Here is a 14,238-nt window from a genome sequence, read left to right on the forward strand (position 1 = left end):
CTTCCCAAAAATTTAATTTTCGGCAATTCAAGCCAAATTCCATTACGGACCTCCAAATAATATTTCGGACACGCTCCTAAGTCCAAAATAACCATACAAAGCTATTGGAATCATCAAAATTCGAATCCTAGGTCGTTTACACATAAGTCCGCATCCGATCACTATTTTAACTTAAGCTTTAAACTTTGGAACTAAGGTTCCAATTCTTTCAAAATCCTCACTAGACCCGGACCAATTGCCCCGACAATTCACACAACAACTGTAAAGTACAATTTGAGAAGTAAATGGGGGAAATAGGGTTGTAATACTCAAAACGACTGACCGGGTCGTTACATCTTTTCTCTTATTTTTCAAAATTCCCTCTTCCTCAAACACTATATTTGCATATCTAGAGCTTATTAGCCGGAATTAAGAGAACATCAAGAAAGGCAAAGCAAATAAAAAGAAAATTCAAGGAAGTAAAATGTCTTCTATTTCATCTTAAAATTGAATTACATATTGTTCATTGTTCATTGCAAAACAGTCAGACGCTTCCACCTTAAAAGAAAAAGGATTACATAATCAAACTAATCGTTCTTCTTGTAGAAAGAACGTAAACGAATATCATCTGAATTATGAAAAAAGAGCCATGTTAATACAGTAATGTTTGGTTTTTTCCCTAAAAGAAAAAATTGCCTAGGTTGTGTCAACTTTGACGGATTTTTACCAAGTCACGGTACCCTATTTCCCCATTTGCTATATGTGGGATGTTACGAAAAGATACGAGATTAAAACTAATTAATGCCCTCAGGGAAATATTGGTTCTGTTAAGTGATCTTCGGTGGGGGTAGTTAGTAGAAAGTACGAAACATGAGAACAAAAATCTATTGTGATCGAGCTATTTTATGAGCTGCTCCCTGCTGCCAATATTCTCTTCCGTAAATATTAACTAAATCTGTTTCAAATATTTTGCAAATATTTACTACTTGCTTCATATTTTCAAAATTCACCTATTGATTTAATTAATTAGTTAATTGTTAATTAAGTGAGACGTCTAAGAGAAATAAATAATAATTTAAACAAATACTTTTATGATTAGTAAGACAATACATTAAAAGTCCTTTTTACACAAGTGTACACAAATCTTAAAAGACAGATAATATAAACCGGATATAATGGTTACAAGATGCAGCAATAACAGTAATAAATGAAGATTTTGTATTTCAATCTTGACGCAACAGTGTTAGGATCAAAATAATTAGGTGTCGTATGAAAGCTAATAAAGCAAAGCTTAAACGATGACAAATCAGACAACAAAAGAGAAATATACCAAAAGAGACACAAATATTTAACGTGGTTCGGTCAATTGACCTACATCCACATGCAGAGATGAACAATCCACTATATAAAAGAGAGTACAAAATATCGAGAGAACAACGTCACAGAGAGGCACACACAAGTGGCAGCTAACACTTGTCCAAAAAATTCTCCCTTAAACAAGACTCTCAAATACCTTATTGATACATTGTGGATGCTATTAAATGAGAAGGAAGGATCCTCAATTTGTAAAAGTCCAAAATCTTTTCCTCCTAGAAAAAGGACTAGCTAATATGAAAAAAATTATATTTTCTTTTTCGTAAAAGATAAAATCAATTATGGTAAATATATTGTCATTCCTTCATGAGATAGGAAAACCAAACATGGTAAGAAAATTAGGACATACACCTAACAATTCCCCCCCTTGACCTGAATTTTCCGATAAAATAAACTTGATCCACGTTCTTCACATAATCTTCAGCAAGTCGCTTTACGAAATCTCTACCATAAAGTTTGTCTCAACGTGAGTAGCACCCTGTCAAATTTTTCAAACAAAAATCATGATTACCGTCAAAGAGGTTGCGCCTAGAACTAACCGCCTAGATGAACCTGTCTTGAATATCGCTCTGATACCACTTGTTAGGATCAAAATAATCAGGTGTCATGTAGAAACTAATAAAGTAAACCTTGAACGACGATAAATCAGATAGCAAAAGAGAAATATACCAAAAGAGACAAAAATATTTAAGGTGGTTCAGTCAATTGACCTACATCCACATGCGCTGATGAGCAATTCACTATATAAAAGAGAGTATAAAATATCAAGAGAACAATCTCATAAAGAGGCACACACAAGTGGCATGCTAATACTTATCCCAAAAATTCTTCTCCTAAACAAGACTCTCAAATGCCTTATGGCTACATTGTGGATGCTACTAAATGAAAAGGAAGGATTCTCAATTTATAAAAGTCCAAAACCTTTTCCTCCTAAAAAAAGGACTAGCCAAATATGGAAGTGTTGACGGCCAATTTTGACCCTCCCTTTTAAAATTAATCTACTCATTCTTAATAATTTACAATGAATGTTTTGAAAATATTTTCTATCAATAAATACCTATTTCTACAAATTAATTTAGTATTAGTTTTTGAAATTAATCATTTGTTATTAGTATTATGTAATTACCAATATATTTACTATTTTAGGATTATTAAAATAATTTCTATGCATAAGTTCTATAATTAATTCAATAAATTACTTCTTAAAATAGTTAATTAGTTTACTATTTCAATAATTTAAAATTAATTTCCTAGTGAAGTATTTTTATAAATAATCAATTAATTACAGTAATTAGTAGTATTTGACAATTATAATTTCTACTATATTTTATTAAAAATAATTAATTTTATTTAAATTAATTTCAAAAGGGTAAAAGACTAAAAGGTTACGATTGCAATTCTTTTATTAATTACAAGGTGGCTACTATTTAAATAATTTTTAGCCCAAATACAAGGCCAAATTCGGACATGACCTAGTCCAAACACCCATCTCATTTGCCACATTGGTGATCTGCGACACCCTCTCTTAGCCAATGAGAGCGCGCCACATCACTCACCTCTCTTACTTATAGAACAAATACAAAGTCATCTGGGCCGTTCATTTTTTGATCAATGGCCCATTGTTTTCAACTCCATTTTCTCTTTAATTATTAAATACTCAGACCATTTAATCCTAACCGTTGGATTACAGGAATCCAACGGACACCGAAATTCTTCCCCAAAAATCTTTAATCCCTAATTTATCGGTTCTATCTCTCACTCTTAACCTAGAGACCAACCAGTCTAACACCCCAAACCCTAATCATTCACTCAAAGACCACTGCCGCCTCCTTTCCCCTTTCCTCTCTATTCCCTCAACTCCCATCACCCTAATCATTCAAGAAAACCTTACATAGATTCGTGCAAGGTCTTAAATCGCCCAAAAAATGTTCCTTCTGCCTTCATAACCCAGGATTCTCACTGAATCCTTACTCATTTCGCCTTTGAAATTCAAAACCCTAAATCCGAAAAACCCTAGCCTGGAGATAAAACTTTAAATCAACTTTGGCTTTTCAAATCCATGGCATGTATGGCCTTCCATTTTGTCTCTACACTACGAAGCTCATCATTCCTCTCCTTTTTCGCCTTTCGATTTCGAAAGCCCTATTTGAAGAGGTCATACAAAATGGTGAAATTTCAACTCGCGAGACCTCCTCCTTTGTCTTTTCAAATCAAAGGCGAGTCTGTGATGTTAGCTAGCCTCAATGTTGATATTCAACACCTAGAGGTCAAATGCAATGACCTCTGGGTATTGGGGTTCTGACCAGCAGTCCCTCACACCTCATCGATTAGATTCTCTCTTCTTAGGTAAATTCCTAAATGATTTTCCCTCTGTTTCTTTCTGATTTCACTCAATCTTGCTATCATCATCAATCTTTCGTCACTTTCCACTATTATTTTGAATCTGTTGAAACCCTAGAGCCTTAATGGAACTATAAATAGAGCCTTTAATGTTCTCACCAAACATACAACGAACAACACGAATCAACCACCTAACACTAAAGAGAAATACACATACACAAGCACTAATAAGTTTAGGATTCCAAGCCTTAGGTCTTCTTACTATTTTCTTTTCTTTTGCTGAGTACTATCGCTGGTCTAAAATTGGGGTTCCTGGGGTTTTAAGCAAGTGAAAAGAGTTCTCGTTTGGTCTGCTGCTCCAAAAAATGGTCAGCACATCTCTCATTCTTCTCTATTGTTCGTTCTCTTTGAATGCTACATGCATGTTAGCTAGAGTCTGCATAATTGCTATATGATGTTCAGTATGTTTAATGTTTATGTTCTGTTAGTTTATTATCTTCTTGTGATTAGTTATCTTGCTATGATATTTCATCAATGATTGATTAAATCATTAACTGATTCCTACAGATCTCAGTTCCTGAGTTTTCATTAGTCTACATGTTTAAGTTATTATATGTTCATGTTCACATGAACCTCATAGCATTTATTTGCTCTATATGAGTACCATTCTTATTGCTACTACACCTTTGTCTGTTAATGCTTTATATACACTGTCTTCACATTTCTTCCAATCGAGTCTTGTCCATATACTATCACACACAATGGCATGCGAGGGTTATCTTTTACACCCCTCTGAACCTTTTTACAAAACTCTTTAGCTTCAGAGAATGGCTTTTTCAGGTCAACTGACATAACTTCTCGCAGCCTTCAGTCCAATTCAAAAGTAGGAAACACTCCACTCTAGTAAAATAGGTCATACTGCATAAACCTTAGGTGAGTCGATCCCTGGTACCGACACATAATTAGGAAAGCCACCCTGATGTCAACGGGTTGTGCACCCAACGACAAAATTTATGTGGAATGACAAACAAACATGATAAGACACTTAAGGATCCGAAGAAAACACTTACCCGAATATCTTTCTTTTACCCACCTCAGAAAATGGAAATCAACCAAAACATCCCTGAAATCAGCATGGTAATAGGAGCACCTCATAAGTTGAAACAGTGGTGGAAGAATATTCGTCGGGAACACAGAAACGAGGTTTGGACGCACCTAGAGGCATTGACTGCATTGATAAACATCTGAGCAGACAAAGTGCTCACTCACCTGTTGATAGAATTTTGGGATCCGGCTAAGGTGATGTTCAAATTTGCCGACTGTGAGCTGGTACCGACATCAGAAGAAGTCACAAGTTTCATAGAGCTACCGTTCAAAGGAAAAAAGCCAGTATTGCCAGCTACTATTCCCGGTTATTGGTTTTTGGATGATTTGGGTTTTAACAACATCAAAAGCCTCAAAAGTATTGAGGACGGATAGGTGAGCCTCGACCAGATGTTCGACAGGTTTGGGCACCGTGAAAGCTACTAATGGTATTCAGGGGAGTTTCAATGTGACCAGGCGATGTGGGAGAGTCTCAGGCCTATCACTTTCGCAATGGAACTATTAGGATTATTGGTCTTCCCATGATGAAGGGGCCGTATCAACATTAACCTGCTACCGGTGGTCCTGGCAACCTTCCGTGGCAATCTTCAAGCTACTTTGGTGCTGATGGTGTTAGCTAAGATGTTGAGAGCTTTATCTGCATGTGCACGAGAGTATGATTTCTTTAAGGGTTGTAACTTTCTGCTTTAGATCTGGGCTACTGAACATTACTTCCAGCGAAAGGCCACCATCGACTACTTCATGGGTGTCAGCAATATGATCCGCAACCACAATGAAAGAATGAGACACTGGATCTCCCCACATGGGCAAGAAGAATGAAGGAAAACACTGACCAATCTGACAGGAGAGTGGATCAACTGGAAACTCTCTTGGTTAGGTGGAAGGTCAATCTTGAGGACTCCTTAGAAATACTTCATTGAGTTTATCGGACTGGAAAACATTTAACCATACTCACCCTTACGGGTCCTCGGACAATTTGGGATGATCCAAGACGTGCCTCTGTGGACAAGGACGACGTTGTACGAGGATGTGTACAATGTCCAGATTCCAATTCCTAAGATAAGGAGACTGCAAGAAGAGTGGAATGACCTGGTGACAATGCCTATGGGTCAAAACTCATGGTGTACTCCTGAGTGTTACATCTGGATTAACGAAGAAGAAGAACTGGCCCGCCCATGCAGATAGGGTATAGCCTGGATAGAGGACGCAGTGGTTGCTTTATAGATTTATCATGAGATCCTGCCGCATTATCTTATGACCACATCAATGTATTGTCAGGTGGTCCTATGATCCATTGAACACATGTTGTGACCGGTTGAAGAAGATGATCGGGTAGTGGAGTGCATCCAGATATAGTCCAGTAGAGAGCCAAAAGAAGATCCAGAGGAGGAGTCTAAATTCAACGATGATGATGAGGAATTTGAGGAAGACCTAGAGGAGGATCCGGAAGAGGATCCAGAAGAAGAAAAGGACATAGGAAATGACTCAGGGGATGGTTATTAGAGTTGGTTGATTTCTCCTCTTTCCTACTTTGTACCTTTACCCCTAGTTTTCTCTTTTACTTTCCAAAAGGGAAATTTGTCCAAGCCCATGCGAGTTCTATCAAATAATGATGTAACCCTTGTTCTCACTTATATCAGTCAATATTATCAATGAAAAAAAATTTCTTCGGATCTAAATGTGTCAAGTCTAAATGTATGTCAAATATCCGCGAATTAGGCCTACCTCCAGCAATGAAGGTTCCCGCAAATTCTAGGAACGCGCTAGCTATAATACACAAATTATCTGCTTTGTGTGATTTTCTGCTCGCATAAATGAAGAAACTAACTCTTGTTCCTTTTCTTTTATTTCTTCTTGATTTTCTTTTGCTTTATTATTAACCCCAAAAAGAAAATAAAGTTGGTTTTTGTCGACCAAAACTAGTGGAACCACCATACAATCTAAGGTCAAAGGGAAGGATGTCAGTCACAGAAGACCCAACTGAACAAGCTCTGGTCATAGCCGACAGCCCGAGGCGATCGGCGGAAGAAGACAAGACTAGAAATGATGAACACTTGGCCAGGATGGCCCAGGAAATGGAATCCTTAAGGAAGGAGGTACAACATATCAGAGAACTGGCGCACCTCGTTGTGACAACACTTCCTCAGTCACCTAGATTCCCTTATCTGGATTCACTTCCAGATCACTTTCCTTCCACATCAAGCCAAAACAACAACACCCTAACTTCAACTCCCACCACTCAAGTCATACCTCTAGTAATCCCCGCTAACCCACCAAATCCCCCTATTCACACTCCTTATGTACCACAATACACTCAGACATCACAGAACCTGCCTATTACCACTAATGCAACTTCCCCTCCTCGTAATGGAGTCACTGTCACCACTAACTAGCACATACCCGTGGCACATGCTGCCACCCATGAGCAGTACGTTCCCCCTGTATATGCCTTTTCTGAACTTACCTTTACAACACCTGTCACAGTCAGGGTGCCTTATGAGATTGATCAATACGCCGAGATGGAGAGAGAAGCCAAACGTAAGGAAGAAGAGTCAGTATCTGAGCAGTTGCAAGTTGAGAAGGTAAATGAAGTGTCTCCAAGTTGCCCGGGGAAGTGAAAATTTGGGCTATGAGGACGAGTGTATTCATCCAGATGTAGATATGCCAGCAGGGTGCACACCCCCAAAGTTCGATATCTTCGATGGGGCGGGGAACCCTCACGCACATTTGAGGGCATATTGTGACAAGTTATTCTGAGTGGGAAGGAACGAGAAGCTAAGGAAGAAATTATTTATAAGAAGTTTAACGGGAGAAGCACTCACCTGGTATGCCCGACATTATCCGCGAAATTGGAGAGCTTGGCAAGATATGGCAGAGGACTTCATGAATCATTTTCGATTCAATATAGAGATCACTCCTTCTCGGTTCGCACTAGTGAACCTGCAGAAAACACCATCTGAGTTGTTCCAAGAATATGCACGACGATGGAGGGCAGAGGCTGCCAGGGAACAACCTACGTTGGATGATGGTGAACTAACCAAGTATTTTATTAGAGCCCAGGAGGGAATATACTTTGAAAAGATGATGGGTCAAAAGTTCCCCGAGCTGGTCAAGATGGGAGATTTCTTAGAAGAGGGCATAAAATCTGGTAAAGTACAATCCATGGGAGCACTGCAAGCGGCTAGCAAGGCCATCTAGTCACGGTCAATCGGTAGCAGAAAGAAGAAGAAAGAGGAGGTCGCAACAGTCGCCCCTTACTACTAAACCAACCTACCTCACAGAAGCACCTCTTATTCCCCAAACAACCACTCACCACCACCCACTTACGCTCTAGTCTATAATACCCAACCATATTACCATCCTAAACCACAATACAACCCTCCTCAAGCCAACAACAACCAAAACCCTTAACAGCAATATACTCATGTCCAAACCACTATTCATCAGAACCAACCTGCTTATGCACCACATCCCCATCCCAACTTTGAAGAGAGGGGTCCTAGACCTTATACCCTGATTGCGGAGCCTCTGGTCCAATTATTCGAAAGGTTGAGAAGAGAAGGATTGATACACCCAATCGAGGGAAGGGTTCCTAAACATCCTTCCAAATATTTTGATGCCACTAAAAGATGCGTGAAATCATTCCAATGTACCTGGGCACGATACTGAAGATTGTTTCAAGTTGAAAAATGAAATTGAAACCCTGATCAAGAGCGAGTCCATTTAGTGAACTCCAGCACCACCTAATGTGAATCGAAACCCACTGCCAAATCATCGAAACTAGGGAGCTAACATGATCACATTAGACGAATAATATGACCTGAAGGGAATAATTGTCACTATAGGGAATGCAGAAGACACAATGATCCCTTCTCAAAAGGCTCTGATCATTACAGTACAACTAAATTCTATAGTGACGGTTCAAACCTATCCGCATCAACCTGCCGATGCAAATCGATACGAAGAAGATCGGGAGTACAAAACCATCCCATGGATATACCAGCAAGAGGGAAAGGCCAAAATGACATAATCTGACGCAACCCATGGTATGACTAGGTTTGGGAGATGTTACGCCCCTAAAGATGTCAATCGAGGAAACTCGGGGAGAGAACAAATTCCAAGAAGGAACGTAACAGACCCAGAAGCCGCTGAGTTTTGGAAAAGAATGTCAAGAAAAGAGTATTCTATGGAAGACCAATTGAAGAAAACTCCACCACAGATATCTATCATGGATCTATTAATGAGCTATGATAGTCATAAGGACGCCTTGTTGAAAGTACTAAGTGGGGTAAGTGTACCAAGTAACATCACTCGCTAGGCGTTGGCCGCAACAATTGGGAAAATGGCCGAAGCAATCATGATCACTTTCAGAAGAGACGAACTTCCTCTCGAAGGCGCAAGTCACAACAAGGATATCCATATCACTGTCAAATGCGGGGACAAAGTGATATCCCGAGTGCTGGTCGATGGAGGATCAGGAGTCAACATTTGTCTGCTCTCTACCTTGGGGGAGTTAGGAATTCATTTGAGAGAAGTCAAGGAAAGCCACGTAAGGGTAAGATCCTTTGATGGTTCGCAAAAGGATGTTATTGAAGAAATTTATCTAGCTTTGCAAATCGGGCCAGTCGATTTTTTGGTGTTGTTCCAAGTGATGGACATCTCCTCTTCCTACAACTTGCTACTGGGGAGGCCCTGGATACATATTTCAGGGGCCGTGCCGTCTACTTTGTACCAATTCTTAAAATTTGAGTGGGGATGCCAAGAGATTATGGTTCACGGCGACTGGGGTCCCTCTGCCTATTTGGAATATGCTGTCCCATTCATTGAAAGGCTAGACAGAGTTGCCTTCCACGATGTGGAAATCATGAAGACTACTAAGATGGAGAAGACTGAAACAATTTGGGAATACAACCGCCGTATAGATCCAAGATGGCCATGGGGGAGATGATGAAATATGGATACAGGCCAAGAACAGGGTTGGGAGCCAAGTCAGATGGAATCACAGAGCCAATTGAATATAATGGGCAGAAAGGAAAGGATGACATACGATATCAGCCTCCGGAAGGGAAAGCTCGCACCGTTAGCTCCGGGAAAAAGGTTTTTGTGCCAGAGCATATTGCAAGTCCGGGATAGAGTTTAGTGCCCAAAGATGATATTATCAACGGGATGGGAAAGTTGTTCGTTAATATGATTGAAGAATGTTGTGAAGAACTGACATCAAGACACCGACTATAAGAGATTCCAGGGGAAGAGCTATAGAATTGGACCGCCAGTCCATCTTTGGTTCGCTGGTAGTCTTGGTAGTATGGAACTGTAAAAATTTTCTTTTGAAAAGAGTACGGTCAATTGAGGCATGTGCTGTGTCTGTACCTTTTGTCATTTGCCTCTTGTGAACGCTTGAGACGTTCCCCTTTTGATGAAATAAAAAAGAATCATTTCCTAAATATTGCAACTTTGTTTTACTGCTTTATTTATACTTAGCTTTTCTTTTTAGTAATCAAACCGATAAAAAACTGCGTTCCACGATTATGACATGTAACGAAACCGTTGAGCACAATGACCCAGATTCGCGGAATATGACGAGAGTATGATGCCAGACAACCTCGCGTAGGACATCAAACATATGAAGAATCAGAAAAAGCCCAATCTCGAATAAACCAAAGTGGTCAATCTTGGAAGCGAAGAAGATGTAAAAGAAACCAGAATCAGCATTCACCTAGAAGCCGAGCACAGAAGGGAAAATGGTTAAGCTCTTCCGATAGTATGTCAACATGTTCGCATGATCCTATGATGACATGCTAGGATTAAGCACCGATATTGTATCGCATCGACTACCCACTGAACCTACCAGACCGCCGGTCAAGTACAAGCCCAGGAAGTTCAAACGTGATTTAAGTCTGAAGATAAAAGAAGAAGTGATCAAATAGATAGAAGCCAATGTAGTAAGGGTCACCAACTATCCAAACTGGTTGGAAAACACTGTCCCAGTGTCCAAGAAAGACGGAAAGATCAGAATATGTGTGGACTACCGGAATCTCAACAAAGCTAGTCCAAAGGACGATTTCCCCTGCCAAATATCCACATCCTCATCGACAATTGCGCGAAGCATGAACTGCAGTCATTTGTGGATTGTTTTGCTCGATACCATCAAATCTTAATGTATGAGGAAGACGCAGAGAAGACAACTTTCACCACGCCTTAGGGAGTGTACTGTTACAGAGTTATGCCGTTCGGTCTCAAGAACGCCAGTGCCACCCATACGAGGGCCATGACGACCCTCTTTCACGATATGATCCATAAGGATATTGAAGTGTATGTGAATGATGTCATCATAAAGTCTCGAAAGAGTTCAGAGCACTTGGACTACTTGAGGAAATTTTTCAAACGCTTGTGAAGGTACAATTTGAAGTTGAACCCAGCAAAGTGTGTGTTCGGAGTCCTCGCTGGGAAATTATTAGGTTTCATTGTAAGTAGGAAGGGTATAGAACTGGATCCATCAAAAGTCAAGGCCATCCGGGAATTACCGCCACCAAAGAGGAAGAAAGATGTCATGAGTTTCCTGGGAAGATTGAATTACATAAGTCGTTTCATAGCCTAGTCCACGGTAATATGTGAACCCATTTTCAAGCTACTAAAGAAGGATGCTACCACGAAATGGACGGTGTAGTGCCAGAAAGCCTTCGATAGATTTAAAGAATATCTTTCAAATCTGCCAGTGCTGGTTCCCCCGAACTAGGGAAACCATTATTGCTCTATTTGTTAGTATTGGACAACGCCTTCGGCTGTGTGTTGGGGCAGCATGACGAAACCGGGAGAAAGGAGCATGCTATTTACTACTTAAGCAATAAATTCACACCATGCGAGGCCAAGTATACCCTGATAAAACACACTTGTTGTGTTCTGACTTAGATTGCTCTGAAGCTAAGGTATTACATGTTGGCATACACTACGCATCTAATATCTCCGCTCAACCCGCTCAAGTACATTTTTCAGAAGCCAATGCCTACCGGGAAGCTAGCTAAATGGAAAATTTTCCTCAACGAATTTTACATTATATACATAACTCAGAAGGCTATCAAAGGACAAGCTGTAGCCGAACATCTTGTTGAGAATCTAGTGGATGGAGATAACAAACTATTTGCCAAGTATTTCCTCGATGAAGAAGTACTATTTTTCGGGGAGGATATTGAAGAATCATACCCTAGGTGGAGAATATTTTTCGATGGAGCAGCAAACTTCAAAGGAGTCGGGATTGGGGCAGTCTTGTTTTTAGAATCTAGACAACACTATCCAGCATCGAGAAAGATAAGATTTCCTTGTACTAATAATATGGCTAAATACAAAGCATGCATCCTTGGAATCAAAATGGCAGTTGACATGAACATCAAAGAACCTTTGGTCACAGGAGATTCCGATTTGTTGATACACCAAGTCCAAAGAGAAAGGTCCACCAAGAATGTCAAGATACTGCCATACCAGCGCTGTGTGAATGAACTGTGCAAGAAGTTTCCAAAGATTGAGTTCAATCACGTCTCCAGAATTCAGAGCGAGTTTGCTGACGCCCTTGCAACCATATCATCTATGATTCAGCATCTAGACAAGAACTACATCGACCCTATCGAGGTAGAGATCATAGATCAACATGCCTATTGCTTCCATGTGAATGAAGAACCAGATAGTAAACCATGGTATCACGACATCATGAAATTCCTTGCGACCCAGGAGTACCCAGAGAATGCTACTAATGCTCAAAAGCGAGCCTTCAGGAGGTTAGCAAACCACTTTTTACTCAATAGGGAGGTCTTGTACATGAGGACCCCAGACTTAGGTTTGCTGTGATGTGTAGACGCCGCTGAAGCAACCAGAATATTGGAAGAAATACATGCAGGGTTGTGCGGACCCCACATGAACAGGTTCACATTACCCAAGAAGATTTTGAGAGTTGGATAATTTTGGATGACTATGGAAAGAGACAGTATCTGCTACGTGCAGAAGTGTCACCAGTGCTAGATTCACGGAGATTTCATCCAGGTTCCACCCAATGAGTTAAATGTAATGGGTTCACCCTGGTCGTTCACTGCTTGGGGCATGGACGTGATTGGCCCCATAGAGCCTGCAACATCAAACATACATCATTTTCTTGGTAGCTATCGACTATTTCACCAAATGGGTCGAGGCATCTACTTAAAAGGTCATCACAAAGAAAGTAGTGGCGGATTTTGTCCGAAACAACATAGTCTGCAGATTTGGGATACCGGAGTCTATCATCACTGACAATGCCGCTAACCTCACCAGTGATCTCATGAGAGAAATCTGCGAGACGTTCAGAATCGTCCACCATAATTCCACAGCCTATCGACCGCAAATGAATGGGGCAGTCGAGGCAGACAACAAGAATATTAACAGGATTCTACGAAAGATAGTAGACAATCACAGACAATGGCATGAGAAGTTACCTTTCACTTTACTAGGTTATTAGACTACCATGAGAACATCCACTGGGGAAATGCCGTACATGTTGGTATACGACACTGAAGCGGTGACACCCGCAGTGGTCGAAATATCATCCTTAAGAGTCATTCAAGAGGCAAAATTGGACGATGTAGAGTAGATACGGATCAGGCAGAAACAACTCATTCTCATTGACGAGAGAAGAATGGATGCAGTATGTCATGGCCAGCTATATCAGAACAAGATGGCCAGTGCATTTAACAAAAGAGTGAAGCCTCGCTAATTCACACCGGGGCAGTTGGTTCTTAAGAAAATCTTTCCCTATCAAGATGAAGCCAAAGGAAAGTTTGCACCAAACTGGAAAGATCCTTATGTGGTTCACCGAGCACTTTAGAGTGGAGCTCTAATCTTGGTAGAAATGGATAGAAGAGTCAATACGAATCCTATCAACTCAAATACAATCAAGAGGTACTATGTTTGAAGACAAATAGAGTCAGGTTTTTTTTTGATGTAGCAGAACTATGTTCAACCTGACTTCCCACCGAGGGATACGTAGGCAACCCACGTAGGATTCGGTTTCTCTCCCCCTTTCTCTTGTAATAGAAAAACCAAATATCATTTTTGTATGTTTTTCAGGAACTACGCCTACTTGATTTCCTCAGAAAGGAATATGTAGGAAATACTCATCGGATTCAGTCGTCTTTTGTAATTGAACTACATTTTTGCCTGATTCCACTTGGATATGTAGGTTGTTTGAGATAGACTCGACCATTTTCATTCTTAATATCATCATTTTACAACTGTTGTAATCGAACTACGCTTTGACCTGATTCCATTTGGATACGTAAGCTGCCTGAGTCAGGCTCGGTCATCTTCATCATCTTTTATCATCTTCCCACGAAAGGGTTCGGTCATAACCTTAGAAAAGCCTTTGTAATGCATTAGTTCTAATTAGGATGTAGTCGAAACAACAAGTATCCGTGTTGTCAG

At 40.2% G+C, this 14,238-nt stretch overlaps 2 protein-coding genes across 2 annotated transcripts; both read left to right on the top strand.

The window, feature by feature from the left end:
• Window positions 1-4,794: 4,794 nt before the first annotated feature.
• On the top strand, window positions 4,795-7,415 carry LOC138898764 (uncharacterized). Its single transcript, XM_070184860.1, has 3 exons — window positions 4,795-4,896; window positions 6,154-6,292; window positions 7,282-7,415. The coding sequence occupies exons 1-3, from the start codon at window positions 4,795-4,797 to the stop codon at window positions 7,413-7,415; spliced, it is 375 nt and encodes a 124-aa protein (XP_070040961.1).
• A 250-nt stretch (window positions 7,416-7,665) lies between these two features.
• LOC138898765 (uncharacterized) lies at window positions 7,666-7,995 on the top strand. Its single transcript, XM_070184861.1, has one exon. It carries the CDS (start codon window positions 7,666-7,668, stop codon window positions 7,993-7,995), a length of 330 nt encoding a protein of 109 aa, XP_070040962.1.
• The last annotated feature ends 6,243 nt before the right edge of the window (window positions 7,996-14,238 follow it).

The sequence above is a fragment of the Nicotiana tomentosiformis genome, chromosome 9 (genome assembly GCF_000390325.3).
Source record: "Nicotiana tomentosiformis chromosome 9, ASM39032v3, whole genome shotgun sequence".
NCBI classification, from domain to species: Eukaryota; Viridiplantae; Streptophyta; class Magnoliopsida; order Solanales; family Solanaceae; genus Nicotiana; species Nicotiana tomentosiformis.